This window comes from Penicillium longicatenatum (assembly GCF_028827895.1).
Source record: "Penicillium longicatenatum strain IBT 33135 chromosome Unknown contig_1_segment0_segment0, whole genome shotgun sequence".
Classification (NCBI taxonomy): Eukaryota; Fungi; Ascomycota; class Eurotiomycetes; order Eurotiales; family Aspergillaceae; genus Penicillium; species Penicillium longicatenatum.
The window spans coordinates 1,116,997-1,135,376 of record NW_026643119.1 but is presented as its reverse complement, the minus strand read 5'-3'; the positions used below and the strand labels follow the sequence as shown (position 1 = coordinate 1,135,376).

The 18,380-nt window shown below is 50.3% G+C and overlaps 6 protein-coding genes across 6 annotated transcripts; 5 read left to right on the top strand and 1 right to left on the bottom strand.

Moving 5' to 3' along the window:
- Positions 1 to 1,410: 1,410 nt before the first annotated feature.
- Positions 1,411 to 4,813, top strand: N7484_001212 (putative mRNA-nucleus export ATPase (Elf1); the record flags this gene model as incomplete). The annotated part of the gene is made up of 2 exons (XM_057111632.1): positions 1,411 to 4,034; positions 4,084 to 4,813. The coding sequence occupies 2 exons, from the start codon at positions 1,411 to 1,413 to the stop codon at positions 4,811 to 4,813; spliced, it is 3,354 nt and encodes a 1,117-aa protein (XP_056976369.1).
- Positions 4,814 to 6,647: 1,834 nt separating this feature from the next.
- N7484_001211 (uncharacterized protein) lies at positions 6,648 to 8,140 on the top strand (the record flags this gene model as incomplete). The annotated part of the gene is made up of 5 exons (XM_057111631.1): positions 6,648 to 6,845; positions 6,896 to 7,150; positions 7,203 to 7,383; positions 7,431 to 8,026; positions 8,105 to 8,140. 5 exons carry the CDS (start codon positions 6,648 to 6,650, stop codon positions 8,138 to 8,140), a joined length of 1,266 nt encoding a protein of 421 aa, XP_056976368.1.
- Positions 8,141 to 9,182: 1,042 nt separating this feature from the next.
- Positions 9,183 to 10,252, bottom strand: N7484_001210 (uncharacterized protein; the record flags this gene model as incomplete). The annotated part of the gene is made up of 2 exons (XM_057111630.1): positions 9,183 to 9,556; positions 9,625 to 10,252. The coding sequence occupies 2 exons, from the start codon at positions 10,250 to 10,252 to the stop codon at positions 9,183 to 9,185; spliced, it is 1,002 nt and encodes a 333-aa protein (XP_056976367.1).
- A 250-nt stretch (positions 10,253 to 10,502) lies between these two features.
- On the top strand, positions 10,503 to 11,323 carry N7484_001209 (uncharacterized protein; the record flags this gene model as incomplete). The annotated part of the gene is made up of 2 exons (XM_057111629.1): positions 10,503 to 10,746; positions 10,800 to 11,323. 2 exons carry the CDS (start codon positions 10,503 to 10,505, stop codon positions 11,321 to 11,323), a joined length of 768 nt encoding a protein of 255 aa, XP_056976366.1.
- A 466-nt stretch (positions 11,324 to 11,789) lies between these two features.
- N7484_001208 (beta-glucosidase) lies at positions 11,790 to 15,118 on the top strand (the record flags this gene model as incomplete). Its single annotated transcript, XM_057111628.1, has 3 exons — positions 11,790 to 12,434; positions 12,495 to 12,657; positions 12,714 to 15,118. The coding sequence occupies 3 exons, from the start codon at positions 11,790 to 11,792 to the stop codon at positions 15,116 to 15,118; spliced, it is 3,213 nt and encodes a 1,070-aa protein (XP_056976365.1).
- Positions 15,119 to 16,643: 1,525 nt separating this feature from the next.
- On the top strand, positions 16,644 to 17,365 carry N7484_001207 (putative IgE-binding protein; the record flags this gene model as incomplete). Its single annotated transcript, XM_057111627.1, has 2 exons — positions 16,644 to 16,910; positions 16,979 to 17,365. The coding sequence occupies 2 exons, from the start codon at positions 16,644 to 16,646 to the stop codon at positions 17,363 to 17,365; spliced, it is 654 nt and encodes a 217-aa protein (XP_056976364.1).
- Positions 17,366 to 18,380: the final 1,015 nt, after the last annotated feature.

Below are 18,380 nucleotides of genomic sequence, written 5' to 3'. Positions count from 1 at the left end.
GGTCGCTATTTAGCGTGTGGTTGGCCATGTCCGAGCGACACATTTTCCCGAATTCGACGAGCGTGAAACTAGACTCCAAGATTAAAAGTGGCCTAACAACATGTATCCTTTGGCAAATAAGGACTAAAGATCCGTCAAAAGGCAGGAAAGGGCGGAAAAGTACTAAAGCCTCGAATTTCTGAATATCATCTCACGGTTGAAATCGAAGACACTACCAAGTGCTTGTATCTGCGAGCACACCTGTCTTTGGTCACGAAATGTACAAAATCACCGATGCTTTGCTTTATTCCAAATTAAGTTATCTCATATAATTACTGTGGCTAAGCCTCCGAGATACTGTTCTGCTGGTTAGTTCGGTATAGAGTGACCATCAAAGCAACCATGAAACCTTCTTAATCTCCTTCTGATTGTCTAGTCCCATACCTTCTTATTTAGTCCCAAGGATAGCTAGGCCCCGGTCCTAGATTGCTACACCCAGATATTTACACATATCTTGGCGAAATCTTGGACATGGGTGTGCATTCAACATGTCACATTAAAGCCAGAACCTCAGGTGTAGTTACCAGATGATTTTCAATCCTTCGAGCCAATGTTGACTCAATCCATGGGTGTTGGGGAAGCACGAGGTCTAAAAGAATCTCCAATTTTCGATTAAGAAATCTCAATCTGGGAAGCGGCTTGGTTTGCGCATGAGTGTTGATCACGAATATATATTCCGCATTGCCAGGTGACAAAACCAAGGTGTGGTCAACAGTAACTAGAGAATGGGTCCAGGACCACCCAGGTGTGAGCGGGTGCCCAGGTGTATATCAGCATGGATTTCTCCATAGGATCCATGGATTCCCCAGGGCAGTGGATATCTCTACGTTATCAACAAGCTGGCCACACATTGTACAGTTGGCAGGTGGAAGACCCCTTGCATCAAATCGCGAGCCTGTGATTGGCGGAAGTATGACATAACCTGCCTTACTCTTTTCTCTTTTGAAATTTTCAACGGTGCCTGAGGCGTGGCGACTGATAAGGCTAACCTGATCAGGGCAAGTGGTGACCCATGGCAATAGCGTGTACTATGATTGGCTCAGGCCCGCTGTCGCCGCCCAAACAAAAAAAAATTGTGTGGATAAGCCCGATCGCTGATAGCCTCTCTTTTGAATTCCCCCCTCCCCCTCTACCCCCCTCTATCCCTTCGCTGTTCAAGTCAAGTGGATTGGAGCATCGACCGCCGTCTCTGGACCTTGTACAGCTCCTTCCAGATAGCGCCTGGTACGATTTGCATCTTTTACGTCTGATTTCTTGTGCTTCCAAGTTTTCGCCCCTCGGCGCCTTTGTTAAGGACACCCCGCCAACTTGTCGCACAATCTGGTATATATACAAACCAGATTATTTTCTTGAATATTCACCACGAAGACAATGCCACACACGGTCTCCCCATCTGAGTCGCCCGCTATGCCGACCGTTGTCTCCAAAACTCCTTCCGGGGTCGCCCCCACATCCGAAGAGATTTCCTCTATTCTCAACACCATCTTCACAGCAGAGAGCTCCCAGCAGTCCCTGGACGCCTCTTATGCCTTGACAAATCTGCTTATTCAGAGCGTTGGTGCTGCCGGTCTGCTGAACTACGATGTTCTCGCCGAGGCCCGGAAGGCTGCTACCGACAAGAAGAGCGGATCCCGCCGTGAGAGTGCCATGTTGATCATCGGCGCTTTGTTCGAGCGCTTCCCCCGCGAGTTCCCCCTTAGTGAGGCCGTCTTCTTGTTGCAGGATGGAGGCATCCTCAACGTGGTCTTGGACTCCCTCGCCGACAAAGGTACCGTTGTCCGCGATGCAGCCCAGTATGCCGTGGATGCCCTTTACAACGGCCTGAGCCCTGAGGCCAAGGTCAACGCTTTGCTCCCGGCCCTCGAGTCTTACCTCAGCAAGGGTTCCGGAAAATGGCAAGGCTTCGTTGGCGGTTTCAAGCTGCTGGAGAAGATGGCTTCCAGTGCTCAGATGGGCACTGGCTCCTTGGACGAGGAACGCCAGAAGGATGTGCTGCGCGAGGCTATGGGAAAGACCCTGAAGGAGTTGATCCCGGTTGTCGAGTCTGGCATGCACGACCTGAAGGCCGAAGTCGCCAAGCAGGCCACCAAGACCATGACCGCTCTCACCACCCTCCTGTCCAACGATGATGTTGCCCCTCGCATTCCCCTCTTGATGAAGACCATGGAGCAGCCCTCTGCCCAGACCTTGCAGAAGGCTATCCACGCCCTCTCGCAGACTACCTTCGTTGCTATTGTCACGTCCCCCGTGCTAGCCCTCCTTACTCCCCTGCTGGAGCGCTCTCTTAACACCCCCACTACTCCCCAGGAGACTCTTCGTCAAACTGTCGTCGTCGTCGAGAATTTGACCAAGTTGGTCCACGACCCTGCCGAGGCCCGTACCTTCTTGCCCAAGCTCCAGCCTGGTGTGAAGGCCGTCAAGGACCGTGCTTCTCTCCCTGAGGTCCGTGAGCTTGCTACCCGCGCCCTGAATGTCATGGAGACTGCTATGAGCGACGACAATGTCGCTTCTGGTTCGATCTCCAAGGTCACCCCCGAGGAAGTCCTGTCTATCTTGAACCCTAAGCTCCAGGAGCACGGCGGCCTGACTGGTGATGCCAAGTTCATCGAGCTGGCCAAGATGTTCGTTGCCAGCATGGTTCGTGAGGATGTCAACGTTCGTATGCACGATCGTATTCCCTCTTGCATCACTCCCTATCTGCGCGGTATGATGGCCGATGAGCACCTTGAGGCTATCGCCACCGCTGTTCAGGCCCACTACGTTGCGGAGGATGAGCGCAAGTATGGCAAGCCAATTCCCGATGACCCTAACGAGATTGAGATCGTCAATGCCAACTTCTCTCTCGCTTACGGTGGTATGCTTCTGTTGTCCCACACCAACCTGCGTCTGCTGAAGGGTCACCGTTACGGCCTGTGTGGTCGCAACGGTGCTGGAAAGTCCACTCTTATGCGCAGTATCGCCAATGAGAAGCTTGAAGGCTTCCCCCCACAGTCTGAAGTCCGTACCTGCTTCGTGGAGCACAACCAGGGTGAGGACGCCGACCTCAGCATCCTGGAATATGTTTCCAAGGACCCCCAGATTGCTGCCGAAGGCAAGGAGGCCATTTCCAGCGTTCTTCTCGAGTTCGGCTTCACCGATGGACCGGAAGGTCGCCAATCCCAGCCCGTTGGATCTCTGTCAGGTGGATGGAAGATGAAGCTGGCGCTTGCCCGTGCTATGCTCATGAAGGCTGATGTTCTCCTGCTTGACGAGCCGACTAACCACCTCGACGTTGCCAACGTCAAGTGGTTGCAGGAGTACCTCAAGAAGCACACCGATATTACTTCCTTGATCGTCTCTCACGACTCCGGTTTCCTCGATGAGGTCTGCACAGACATCTACCACTACGAGAGCAAGAAGCTTGTCTGCTATCCTGGTAACCTTGCTGCTTTCGTCAAGGTCAAGCCCGAGGGTAAGAGCTACTACACTCTGTCTGCCTCGACGGTCCAGTTCAAGTTCCCCCCTCCTGGTATCCTGTCCGGTATCAAGTCTGCCACCCGCTCCATCATGCGCATGAGCAATGTCTCCTACCAATACCCGGGTGCCCCTAAGCCCTCTTTGCATGATGCTTCCCTGTCGCTGACTCTTTCCTCCCGTGTCGCTATTATCGGAGGAAACGGTGCCGGAAAGTCTACTTTCATCAAAATTCTGACTGGTGAGACCGTTCCTTCGAGTGGTAAGGTCGAGAAGCACCCCAACCTGCGTATTGGATACATCAAGCAGCACGCTCTTGAGCACGTTGAGATGCACTTGGAGAAAACTCCCAGCCAGTATCTGCAGTGGCGTTACGCCAACGGTGATGACCGCGAAGTCTTCTTGAAGCAGACCCGTATCTTGACCGAGGCCGACAAGAAGCAGCTGGAGACTCCCGTTGACCTTGGCGATGGCCGTGGTCCTCGTCGTATTGAGGCTATCATGGGTCGCCAGAAGTGGAAGAAGTCTTTCCAGTACGAAGTGTAAGTTATCATTAAGTCCTGTTCAATTGATCATTGCTAACCTGGGTAGGAAATGGGTTGGCTTGCTCCCAAAGAACAACGTCATGATCTCCCGCGAGACCCTGACTGAGCTTGGATTCTACAAAATGGTCCAGGAATTCGATGATCACGAGGCTTCTCGTGAGGGTCTTGGATTCCGTGTCCTTGACCCCCCTACCATCTCCAAGCACTTCGAGGACATTGGTCTCGACCCCGAAATTGCCAACCACAACGAAATCTCCGGTCTCTCTGGTGGTCAGAAGGTCAAGGTCGTGCTTGCCGGTGCCATGTGGAACAACCCCCACTTGCTGGTGCTTGACGAACCTACTAACTTCTTGGATCGTGACTCCCTGGGTGGTCTGGCCGTTGCCATTCGCGACTTCAAGGGTGGTGTGGTCATGATTTCTCACAACGAGGAGTTCGTCGGTGCCCTGTGCCCCGAGCAGTTGCACATTGCCGATGGTCGCGTTGTCAGCCGTACCAACACCGCTATCAGCCTCGACCGCTTTGAGGACAGCGCCAACAACTCCCCCTCGACCCCTGGTACCCCTGCCGCTCTCTCGACCGCCACCAGCGCCGCCCCTTCTGCTGTCAACTCCGGTGCCGAGGATCAGGGCGAGCTCAAGTTCCGCGCCAAGAAGAAGAAGAAGATGACTCGTGCTCAGCAGAAGGATCGTGAGGTCCGTCGCCGTCTGCGTCACATTGAGTGGCTCAACTCCCCCAAGGGTACTCCCAAGCCCGTCGACAGTGATGATGAGTAATTGTGCCCGGCTATTGACCTGGTAAACTTTGACGTGTAATGGGCTTTGTCATGTTCATGTTCATGTTGGTTATTTTGCTTGCATGCGTGCCTGATCAGAGAGGTACATAGTTTTTGGATATGCATGGGACTTAGATAGACGGCGCTCGGAGTTAATTTCTTTCTCCAATTCTAGTAGATATGCATTCTTAGCTTGTGGACTGGGAATAAACCTGCCAGTCGTTGCTTGAACAAAAGTGATTTCGAATATTGAGCACATTTTCCATGACAATCCTTCTCGTAAATCGAGCCCTATAAATCCGCCATTTCTACCCACTCCAATGGTGAAACGCAGGTTCATGACCATGCTTCCATCCATATTCATGAATTCTTTGGCGTGTACAGGTGTAAATAAATCCAGGTGTTATTCAGTGTGAGAGAAATGCTTAAAGCGGTAGGTTAAATGTAAACCGCAGAGTATCAAAAGCCATTGAAGCGTTTAGCCGTGTATCCTGGTCCGGAAGAGGATAGCCTAGCCGAGGTCAATTGAGCCAATGCACAACATGGTTTGTAACGTATGCTCGGTAGGCCGGACGTCATTCCAAATGAGATCAACTTCTTGTTTTATTTTCGCTGACATGGTTCGACTAGCAGACAAGCAACTGGGATACAGCAGCCGCAAACGCAATCCCTATCGTAGGGCTGACTCTAGGTCATGGTGTTTGACGAGTAAGATTCCGAAGGAGCTGCACGATTCTAAGTTCGGAGATTAGTATTGTTCGAGACATCGAGCCAACTATTAACATCATCAGAGTACGCCCTATCTCTTGGGCTGACTCTCGGCCTTGTTTATCAACACTGCAGGTTGAAATCCTCGCCTCCTTAACGAGTTTCATGGTTTACCATAGGTGGTCCGCTTTCGGTTATCGGGTTGGTTTGTTTTCTAGGCATATTAGCAGCAAATCTACATAAAAATCAACAAACCGGTTCTAGAAAAAGACGCGCATAAGCCACTCTATATCTTGGCACTTAGAGATCCACTAGCCCTGAATGCCGACATCTCTCAATATCGATATCTCGGCTAGTTATTGTACCAGCCCTGCGTGTCGGTCGGACTACTTCATTGGACCTTAGTTTGCCTCCTCAATGACCAAGCCCGACTCCTCTCTATACGAAGTTCCATACGGTACCGACGGCAATTGTCGGAGCCAATTTCGAACTCGGGAAAATTGCAGGAAACCACGCGCTAGCATCCTAAAGAAATAAGCCGATGTAGCCGTATGGTTCAAGCCACCAATCGGGGGTCCAAGCGAAATGAGTATAGTAGTCTAGAGCCACAAAGGCCAAGGACGGCACAGCCGGTGGGCGAATATGCTTGGTAAAGCTTGTCCCGCCATGTTGTTGTCGCTTATGCGATTTATAGCCGGCGAATCTGACGGATCCACATCTCGAACCAGTGAAGATGCTTTGGCGTGGAACGTGCCAGGCACAACGGACCCCACCACATATCTTGTCCAACCGCAATGGAGATTAACGACTTTCCATGCCCCACTCCTTCTGTGCCCCATGCGAGCATGAGCCCCCGAGAATCTGAGATTCAGCCAGTCACTTGCACGGGAAATGCAGCGTGCTGCACCATGCGACCACCGTGTGGAGATGCCTTCTGCCCGGGTTGTTTACCGTTGCACCGTGGGAAAAGAGCCCCGCATGGGAAGTAATCTAGCAATGTGCGATCTCCGACTGGCTATCGATATCTCCGCAGCGAGTATAAGATCGCGTGCGCTACCCAAGGATCATCTTTTTTTTTTTTTCTATTCCAGTGCACCATCGGTTGACTGACAAGCCTAAGAGACGCCATGTTCAACAAGCAGACTCTCGCCGCCTTCATTGGCACCATGTCCTTGGCTTCGGCCAGGACTATCCCCGTCACCGATGATATGCCCTCCTTGGCTGAGGTTGAGGCTGCCGCCGCTACGGTTGTGCCCTACTCCCCTGTCTCCAACGTCAAGGGTCTGGCTTTCGACAAGTTCCACCAGATCTGGTTCGAGAACCAGGTAAGTCAATTCAACAGCGTTCTAATTTGCTTTTCTAACTTTTGAAATAGGACTACAAAACCACTGCCGAAGATTCCAACTTTGCTAAGATCGCGAAGGAGGGTATCCTCTTGACCAACTACTTTGCCACCACTCACCCTTCGCAGCCCAACTACGTTGCCTCTGCTGCTGGTGACAACTTTGGTATGGACAATGACGATTTCCACCAAATCCCCGCCAATGTCTCCACCATTGCCGATTTGTTCGACACCAAGGGTATCTCTTGGGGTCAATACCAGGAGGCTCTGCCTTACGCTGGTTACCAGGTTAGTCTTTATATCTACCTCTATCTCTGGTCTCAAGCTAATAACGAAATAGGGATACAACTTCTCTAACCAGAAGACCATGGCCAACGACTACATGCGCAAGCACGATCCTCTTATCATCTTCGAGTCGGTCACCAACGATGACACTCGTCCCCGCCAGATCAAGAACTTCACTTCTTTCTACGATGATCTCGACAACCACCGCATCCCCCAGTACTCCTTCATCACCCCTAGTATGTTTCCAGCTCACTCTTCTCAAAACTAAAGCTAACCAACCTAGACATGACCAACGACTGCCACGACACCGATATTGAGGTCGGTGGAGACTTCCTTGCCAGCTTCCTGTCCCCTCTCCTCAAGAACGAGTACTTCAACAAGGATACTCTGATCCTCGTCACCTTCGACGAGACTGGCAACTACACCGAGGAGAACCGCGTCTACAGCATCCTGCTCGGTGGTGCCGTCCCTGAGCACCTGAAGGGAACCACTGACGACACCTTCTACACCCACTACTCCATCATTGCCTCCCTCAGCGCTAACTGGGGTCTCCCCTCCCTCGGTCGCTGGGACTGCGGTGCCAACATCCTCAAGCTCGTCGCCGAGAAGACCGGATTTGTAAACTGGGATGTTGACCTCTCTGCCGTGCCTAACCTCATGAACGAGACCTACCCCGGCCCCATGTCCGAGAACGACTACTCCGACTACGAGCCCTTCTGGCCTATTCCCGAGACTGAGCGTGCTTGCAATGCTGGTCACGGTATTGTTGATGTTGTCAAGGAGACTTACCACCGTCGTCAGCCTTCTTACAACTACATCAGCCCTGTCCCCTATGACCTGCGCAGCAAGTACAACGTTGGTATTCCTTACTCGCGTACTGTAAGTTCTCCTGTTTTTTTTTTTTTTTTTTTTTGGCTTGATCTGAATGATTGGATATTTTGCTGACTTGTTGAATAGGTCAACGGTAAGAAGGAGACCGGTATTACCAACTAAGTGGTAGAGCCTACTCAATCTTGACCGGCTTACCCGCTGATGTAAAATGAGGGCTGTTTCTTTCTTTTTGCCCGCTTGGGCACTTTATATAGCTCTATTGTGGTGATAATTGATAATAATTTTGTGCAATAAGGATCCCCCAGCTGGTATTCCCGAATATCGTGACATCGTCCTTTTTGATTCTCTTCGTATGAGATGTGATGTGCAATTTTACTAATAATAAGGATTCTTATGAACTAGAGCCTCCTTGTGGGAGTGTTCCCGAGGTTGACAGCCTCTGTATAACGGGGGATTTGACTGTTCCCAACCACGTGTACTCATTGAGGCAAGAGAGCCTGGAACAAATGCAATTGTACAATTGGAGGCTTTGAAGAAGATACCCTGCTTGGTCACCGTCGGGGATGTTCGCGCTTTTGGCTCATAAGGTTTTCGGATAAGCGGTACTTTAGTATAGTTTCTCAGATGATCTCTTCATTGTCTTTCGCCGTGGACAGTATGAGGCTCTCAGACGTGATAGTTCTACCTCCACAAAGGTTAACACTGCTTGGATGTCGTTTCAGCATGAATTTCAGTCAGGCAAAGGTTGGGTGGTGGTTATAGAGATTTATCATGTATAGACAACACGTTGAGGAAGGAAACAATTATCGCTGCCTATTTATTGTATGGATATAAATATCCTCAGTCTTTCCTTTATTTCTTCTTTTTCTTTCTGCCTCTTCAACTTCTTTTTGCTCCAATTTTCAACGACAACTGAACGAGGTTCTTCTCACTTCGTTTATCAAATTGTTCTCACGAAGCTCGCAATCTGAACCTCGGCCTGTTCTCGATCAGCTCTTACTTTATTGCTCAGTTCTTCCTCAGTTAGCTCTTACTTCGGTTTTGAGTTGCGACAATGCCGTCACTACCGATAGACAAGGTGGTGGATGGGGCTTTTCAGAAGGCACCGAAGTTCACGGCACTAGAGGAAAGTCGATTAAATCCGAAATTTGCAAACATGAGCGATTGCTTCTCTCATGCTGCATCTGCGTCTGCCACAATGAAACTATTGGGCTCGATTAAACAGACGCCCCAATATTGTTCCGCCTTGGCTCTGCACCCGGTTTTGAGATAAATTATGACACTTATGTCTGGATAACTTATACATCATCTTGGCTTTGGCATTTTCGTATTTGCTCCTATCGAGGGCCAATTGCGATTGCCTGACTGGGTGTGATCCCTGACCGCCGGGAGACACAACTCCTTCATCGAGGTTCAGACCCATGCATTGATCCAATCTGAAGCCAAATTCTGAGATTTCGGAAGTAAATTGAGTGTAAAATTCGTCTGAGCCCTTGCGGTATACAGACTCTGAAGTGAAGTCTTTAAAAGCAAGCTTCATGTCATCGTATAGCTCTACAAGGTCATCATTGCGTTGAGCTAGGACATCGCGATATCAGTATCGTCTTAGACAATTAAAGTTACTATTCTTAATAACTGTCTCTTACCTCTGCTCGTGACCGCAATCTCATCCAACAAGTCGTATCGTTTATGAACTTTGTGTAGAAGAGCCATTATTGCAAGCCTGCAGGATTCCTTAGCACACGGCTTTGTGCTGCGAATCAGTCGAGGCCGTAAAAATTTGGCTTTGAGATTCTCCTCTATCAGATAAACCATTGCGTGAAAAACAGAATAACCCGGCTCTACCGACGCATCCGAGACTTGAGATCCTGTCGAGTGCGTCGATTCCGCCCTTGAGCGACTGTGATGCGGGCGACGTTTCTTGCCTGACATCTCGTAGGTATTGAAACTTGTCTTGGAGATCTGGAAGCTTACCAGGGATGCCGTCTCGGGGGTGCTAGGTGGATCTTCATCATTGAGTTGGCGCATTTCTTCTTGAAACTCAGGTGAGGGCGCATCCCCATCATGGACTTGTCGATATGCCTCATCCGAGAGAGTTTTGTCTGCTTTCCGAAGCTGCTGATAATTCTCTACAGCCTGGCTTGACCGAGACTTAGTCCCTGGTAGGTGTGAATGAAGCTGGCTAGGCCATTGCTCGCGCGCTTTGCTATCTGTCGAAGAGCTATTACGCCATCGCTGGACCGAGCTAAGGTCGACGCTTGCGGGCAAAGACATGATGGGAAACTGTTCAGAGAAATTCTTGAGGAACAATTGGAGACTTCCTGTGATCATGTCTTTCGATTATAAGCCTTCAGCTCATGATTCCACCAAGGGGAGCGGTGGCGCAGCAACTGCGCGCTTATGCAAGTAAGCCTAACACCAACAAGAACCACTGCAGTTCAACACCGCCACTGGCACTGCCACAAGAGATTTTATTAACATTCACTCTCAGAAGCCTTGCACAGCACTTGCCATAGCTGATATCATGGTGTCGGACAAGGTGGACAGTGTGACTGAGGATTTGGACGAGGTGAAAGATCTTGTTGAGTATGTCAACCGATCCTTGGACGAAGAAGAAGAATTCCACTTCTTGCGCTTTGAGTTCCTTCAAAGGCTCAATATTGTCCGACTTGAACTTGATCTGGTACACTTAAAAGGCCAGTTCCAACGTGACAAACGAGCTGCTGTCAAGGATTTAGACACGCTCGAAAGCAAGCTACAGGATTATGGTAAGAAATCACCAACCAACCAGAATGGTTTGGCTTACGTTCAATAGCTACAGCAATCCGAAATTATCAGTTTTTAAAGAATAAAAAAGCGCTTAAGAAGGGAGAAGCGCGGAGCCGAAGACTTCTCTTGCAACGATTCTTCCAGGCCAGAGTCAATGACGGTTTCCACTCCCATTATTGCTATTTTCAAGACGCAGACGAAAGAGTCGATCCATTACGCGGTGCCTTGATGCGCTACCTACCATCTTGGCTGACCTTCTCAAGAGAAGAACGAATTTCTCGGGGGAAAGAATATAGCGAGCGAAGGGTCCCCAGGGAGGTGTCTGCATTCGTTGATAGGCTAACCCGGTTGATCCTCGCTTTCGCAGGAGGAATATTTCTTGTGGTCCCCATGATTATCATGATTTTGCACCCATCGCAGACCAAGAGCCTGGTGACTGTCTCTGTCTGTGTCACTGTCTTTGCGCTAGTACTCTCGCTTGTGATCCGGGTGTCGAATGTGGAGACATTGGTTTCAACAGCAACATACGCGGCTGTTCTGGTAGTGTTCATCGGACTGAATAATAACAAGTCATGACGCACAGTAGTCTGGGGCAGACTATTGATGGAGAAGTATAATAGTATGGAACCATGCCCTCGGCGTTGACCCTTTGATGAACCCCCAAGATACCTCTTTAGTGAACGATATCCCACTTTTTGAAATATTTATTCCAGGACTCTGGCACCCGAATATTGGTCTTCTTCGGTCTCGGGCTCACCGTATCACCCGATGTTCCATCTGTTGACAAGAATGAGTCTTAGAATCGCGTAATTTGGCTCAGTCAGGTGACCGTGCCTGAGTTCCTCGACCTGTCAATCAGGTTGCTGCAAGTCTTTTTTCCCAATCAAAATAACCGTTTAATTGTCTGGTACGCTCAGTAACCTAAGGTTACTTCAAACTCATGATGTATCTTACGCGTCACCGATAATTGAACCCTTCTCCACCGCCAAGACCCCAACGCGATAGCTGCAAACAACCCCACACCAAACGTGGATCCTCAAACATGGCTCGAAAAGGGTACGAGACGCTGGATTCCAACAATTCAAACGAGCACACGACAATCGAAACAGACGATGACTTCCACGATGACCACACAAAGAACCTGGTCGGAGCCCGGGACGACGCCGCAGACACGCTCCTATCGAGCGATGACGAATTTCCAATCGAGGATGAAGCCAACCTCAAGCTTCTCCCAATGAAAGCGGACGACGGATCTAAATCGAAATCGCACCGCTCTCGACGGAATACAGCTACAAGGAATCGAAGGATATCCTCAAGTGACTCGGACGATGTGGCTGCCAATGACGACCCTCATGTCGTTGGCGATCGGATCGAGCAGCTTCTACAAAAGGATCAAAGGGAGAGGAGTGCGTTATCGGAATCCTTCAATCTGGATCTCGAAGACGGTGACTCTCTTCTTGCCTTAAGCGACGAGGATAATGAACTATATGGTTTCCCGGCTGACAAGCGGCCCTACACCGATGACGAGAACAGTGGAAATGCGACTTTCCGATCGAAGATTCAGGCAGTCGTTCATAAGCGTCCTTGGTGGCAGATATGTGCTCTGCTTGCGATTGGGTTGGTGGTGATGTGGCTCTCAGCTATTGGACTAAGAAGGTCGTTCAATAGGAAAGTGGTGGCGGAATTTGTACGACCCTCTGTTTTCATCTTGACCGGCGTGAATTGTACAACATGCTGACCGTTTAAGGATTCTGTACCTTGGTACCCCACGCCCCTGGGTGGCACGGATGCCGCATGGGAGGAAAGTTACAAGAAGGCCCATGAACTTGTGCAGCAGATGAGCATATTGGAGAAAGTCAATGTCACGACGGGCACGGGTTGGATGATGGGGCTGTGTGTTGGAAATACTGGTGAATATTCTTGGTCCGTGATTGAGATATTCGATGCTAATAGGTTCTTGATGCAGGTCCTGCTACGCGCGTCAACTTTCCCTCCCTTTGCCTACAAGATGGCCCCTTAGGCCTCCGATTCGCTGAGAATATCTCTGCGTTTCCAGCTGGCATCACAACTGGCGCGACGTGGAATCGCGAGCTCATGCGAGCCCGAGGCGTTGCGCTCGGTCGGGAAGCTCGCTTAAAAGGGGTCAATGTGATTCTTGGCCCTTCCATGGGCGCATTGGGAATGAATCCCGCGGGAGGCCGTAACTGGGAGTCATTTGGATCGGACCCTGTCCTGCAAGGCGTGGCCGCGGCAGAGACCATTCGAGGTATTCAGCGCAATGGTGTAATGGCGACAGCCAAGCACTTCGTGCTCAATGAGCAAGAACATTTCCGTCAGCCCTTTGAATGGGGCATCCCGACAGCGATGTCATCCAATATAGACGATCGGGCATTACATGAAGTCTTTGTGTGGCCTTTCGCTGAAAGTGTTCGAGCGGACGTGGCAAGCGTGATGTGCTCATACCAGATGGTAAATAACAGTCACGCTTGCGAGAATAGCAAGCTTCTTAATGGCATTCTCAAAGATGAACTTGGATTCCAAGGGTTTGTTCAATCCGATTGGCTTGCTCAGCGGTCGGGTGTTCAAAGTGCTCTGAGTGGTCTTGATATGAGTATGCCCGGAGACGGTTTACACTGGCAAGACGGAGACTCACTTTGGGGTCCCCATCTGACTCGCGCAGCTTTGAACACTTCTGTTCCTATGGATCGGCTCAACGATATGGTTAGTCGTATCGTGGCGGCCTATTACCATTTCCGTCAAGATACATGGGAAGGCTCTCCAACGCAGGACAAAATTGGTCCAAATTTCTCATCTTGGACCCATGAGAGGAATGGTAGTCTGCATCCCGGTAGCCCGGATGACCACACCAATGAGGTAGTTAACTACTTTGTCAACGCACAGGGGAAAGGACCCCATTCCCACGGAAATGTGGCTCGCAAGGTAGCGGCAGAAGGGATCGTGTTGTTGAAGAACATTAATGACATTCTACCACTTTCACGCAATTCGTCTCGTTCCACTGGAAGATACCGTGTTGGTATTTACGGTGAAGATGCCGGCCCCGGACAAGGTCCCAACTTCTGCGCCGACCGTGGCTGTAACCAGGGCACCCTGGCTTCCGGCTGGGGAAGTGGTGCCGTGAACTTCCCGTACCTTGTCAATCCTTGGGATGCTTTGAAGTCCGCATGGTCATCCAAGACAGTAGATACCCAGGCATATTTAACCAACAATGTGGCGGTGCAAGATCTGGTCGAACAAGATCTCTGCCTTGTTTTCGCCAATGCCGATGGAGGCGAAGGATTCATCAAGAAGGACGGCGTTGATGGAGACCGTCCTGACCTTTTCCTGCAGCGAAATGGTACTGGTCTGATCGAAGGTGTGGCTCACCATTGCGGCGGTGGCCGCGGCAAGACCATTGTAGTGGTGCACTCCATCGGACCGGTTATTCTAGACCCGTGGATCGATCTTCCTGGCATCGAGGCTGTTCTGTATGCCAATCTCCCTGGTCAAGAAAGCGGAAACGCTCTAGTGGATGTTCTTTTCGGTGATGTTGACGCTAGCGGACGGTTACCTTATACAATTGGCCGCTCATTGGAAGACTACGGACCCGGCGCACAAATATTGTACGAGTCCAGTGAACCTGTTCCGCAAGTGTTCCTCACCCAAGGCCTCTATCTAGACTACCGGTACTTTGACAAGTTCAACGTCACCCCTCATTACGAGTTCGGCTACGGTCTCTCCTACACTACCTTTGAGTTCGGATCGCTTAAGATCCAGCAGTTGCAAGACAAGTCACGATTGCCCGCAAAGAGTCCCAAGAATCAAATCGACCCTCCAGAGTATGAGAATGTACCCGAAAGCCCTTCTTCATCCCTCTTTCCATCGGACTTCAACATCCTCAGCAAATACATCTACCCCTACCTAAAGTCAAGGGAAGGAACCAAAGCCGGGCCATACCCCTATCCAGACGGATATAAAGACATACAACACCCATCCGCCGCAGGAGGTGGCCCCGGTGGCAACCCTTCGCTCTACGAACCCATGCTGGAGCTCTCTGTCGAGCTCACAAACACAGGCTCCAGGCCTGGAAAGGAGGTGATCCAGATCTACGTCTCATTTCCCGCCGACGTCGTGGAATCCCGCGGGTTTGGCAAAACCCCCGAATCAATTGAATTCCCCAACCGTGTTCTCCGAAATTTTGAAAAGGTGTCGCTAGAGCCCAACGAAACGAAGATTGTCAATATGACGTTGACGCGGAAGGATCTTAGCTATTGGAGTGTCCGGCAACAGAACTGGGTTCTTCCAACTGAGAAATCGTTCCGCATCTGGGCTGGAAGAAGCTCTCGGGATCTACCGTTGGTGGCTGAATTCTAGGTGCTTAGGCTCCCCTTTTTTGTTGTGGATATTAGCGTTCTCCATGTATAACTATTAATGCCCAGACAATAGATAATTTTTTTTTTTTCATGTAGGCTAGCTATCTTGGGGGTCACGGAATCATCGGTACTTTCGTGGACCGAGCGTACTGGATATGTAATTGATTCATGTTGGATGTGCGGACCTCCGTATTCATGACAACATCTCAACCTTGTCCTGACAATAGGCCATGGTAGTTGCTACAGTTTGGAAGCTAAGACACTGTTTCTGGCTTCTAACTGCGCCTCAATTCTTATCTCCACGCGGGCTTTTACCCGGGAAAAATGTGCCGCAAGATGTGGCGGTGTCAGCATTCGCATTGACTCCTTTTCGGCCCACCTACGGAATCCGCAAAGATGATCACCTCGTTTTCACGTCACAGGCAGATTGCTTTTGATTGAGTCGAGACCGTGAAGGTTCCACTGGAACGATTTGTCACCTGCATGTATGACGAGAAGTCAATATGAAGGTCCCGATGTGTTGCCACCACCAGATCATAATATCTCAATACTTTTTCTGCAGAATACGGGGAGCTCCGTTGGCGATCGGAGCCCGCATCGGGTGTGATGTCAAAACCGTCTTCGCCGAGACACTGTGGGTCTGAATGGAGACAATCCGACCATTGACCGGGGACAGTTGCCTTGGATCACACTGTCGTCCAAGATATGGATTTTTCCAAATTTTCTGGTCTGCGCCTTCATCGCGATGTTCTATATTTGCCACGGGGTTACGGTAAGACACCTGTCGATCCCTTCTCCCGACCTCTGTGACTTGACTTCCCTGAAACGTCCATCCCGTCAGGGTCCTCGCTTTGATCGCTTGAATCGAACCATCAAAAGAAATCCCCGATATGTAATATTTGCCGCGACAGGTCTGAGTCTAATGAAAGTTGGGGATTTTCAACTTTTTGAGTATCGAATCTACATACAGCATGGAGCTTATCACTCAATGAAGCGTTATCGCTGCCCAATCCTGCTTAACAACCTGCCAAACCCTGGTGGTGGCTGTCGATCACTTCATCTCGGAGTGGAGAACATGCAGCATGTTTCAGGGCCCGTCAGTAGTTCCCCAATAGGAGACCACAATTCCTGATTACGGACCCTGGAATATATCCACAGTCCTCCAGGCAGGCAATCACTCAACATCGGCTATTGGCTTCCGTTCCTGTAAGCTCGACGCTATTCCCAAAACGGAACCTTCCGATGGAGTCTCTGAAGCTCGCGTCGAAGATTCTGGTACGCTAAGCTTAGCCCGAGCACAGATATACATAGAATTTGATGGACCATGGCAGCCAAGTAGTAAATGCACTGCCGATCAAGACACCCTGGACGGCACATGGGGAATTCTATGGATCCAGGATGAAGTATGAGATCCATCCTGCACCCGGGCTGCATTTAAGACCTGCTCAATTCCTCCTCGTTCCCTTTTCTCATTGTCATTCTCAACTTTTATCAATACATTCGCTATTTCTTCACACTCTTTCAAAATGAAGATTTCTGCTCTGCTCTCCATCATTCCCCTCGTTGCTGCCCTCCCGGGCTCGCGCGTCGGCACCACCAAGGCCAAGGACTCCAACGCTCCCTTTGGCGTCACAGCCGCCCGCTCCGGCTCCCCCATTCACTTCCTCCCCTTGACTGCCTCGGGAAGCCACTTCTTCCTCGGCGGCAAGAGCTCCACTTACTGCCCCAGCGAGGTTGTCCCGGGCTGCGCGGGCCGCACCAACGAGACCATCATCTACGGCCAGTCCGCTCTTGTAAGCATCTCATCTAACCAATCCCCTCTCTACACCCTCAACCAACAAACAAACTAACGAATCTGTAGGATGTTGTCGTCCCCGGTGGCCAAAGCATCTACGTCGCCCCCTCCGGCGCCCTGAGCTTCACCACCCCCCACTCCGGCTACATTCCCGCCGGCTCGTCCCAGGGTCCTTTCGAGTACACCCCCGGTGCCTCCGGTAACCCTCTTGGTACCTGGACTTACTCCGGCCAGGGCGCTTCCGGCTTCATGGCTTGCCCCGTGCCTGCCTCTAACTCTAGCTCTGCTGCTGCCCGCCGTGCTGCTGCTGCTGCCCCTCCTTCTTGGCAGGTGTATGCTGCTCAGCAGAATGCCACCGTGCCCACTGGTAACGTTGGTGACTGCCTGGGCTTTGATGCCCTTGCTGTCGGCTTGAATGTTACTTCCAGCAGCCTTGCTTGGGAGTACATTTAAACTGATTGTTCATAAGGGAATAATTCGGTTTCCTGGCTTAAGTAAGCTATGATGTTTATATTATGTCTTGGTCTTAAGATAAATTAGATGCGAGACTGATGAATACACTGTATATTTGGATTGCTATGGATTGCTCAAGTCTTTTCATGGATTGGTGTTGTTACTTTCATTAACATACTATCCAACACCTATGTAAATGCGACATGCTTTTGCACTCGAGTGCAACCCCACTTTGAATCTAAGCCGGTTCATATAGCTATAAAGCCACGAAAATCATAGTTGGAACCCATTAGATGGTCTTGCCTTCATCCCAGCCTTCCTATAAACCAAGTCAATGGCCTCCATCTGTTTAATGCTGTCCTCTCCATGAACCCAAACGCCCGATCCCGACCGTCCCTTAACCCTATTCACGAATTCTTCAAGCTGATAGAAATATGACGACCACCACTCTTCCCCAACACCACGAACCCCAGCTCTTTTATCGCCACTAGGCCATGTATAAGCCTTCAAATACCGTGCATCCTTCCACGTCCTCAAAATCTCTCTTCCCCTGCGAACAGAATAAGTATCCTCAACATCAATGCGATGATAAATACTCGGCATTAGATGATTCCAAAGCACAACCTTCCTCTTCAGGAAATAGCGCTCCCCACCCGCCTCCTCCCCCGCATCAGACTGGACTTCTTTCTCATCACACTCAACCTCACATTTCGGCCACCCAAAACTAGGAAGATTCCTCGTCCAAGACCCGGGAAGAACAGGCCACCCACCCGCAAGCCTTAAATCAGCAACCATCTTTCCAACAGCCCCACTACTTGTCACATAACTAGCCCTCATAGCCTCATCAACCTGCTCCCGGAACGGAAGCCCCAAAAATGAGACTTGTCTTGCCTCCGCAGAAAGAGTGTCCTCCCTCGGTTCTTCCCGTAAGACCTGCCTCAGGATATTCATCGGGTACGTGCCGAAATCCATCATACAACCACCTGAAAGCTCATACTGCCATCTGATATCACTC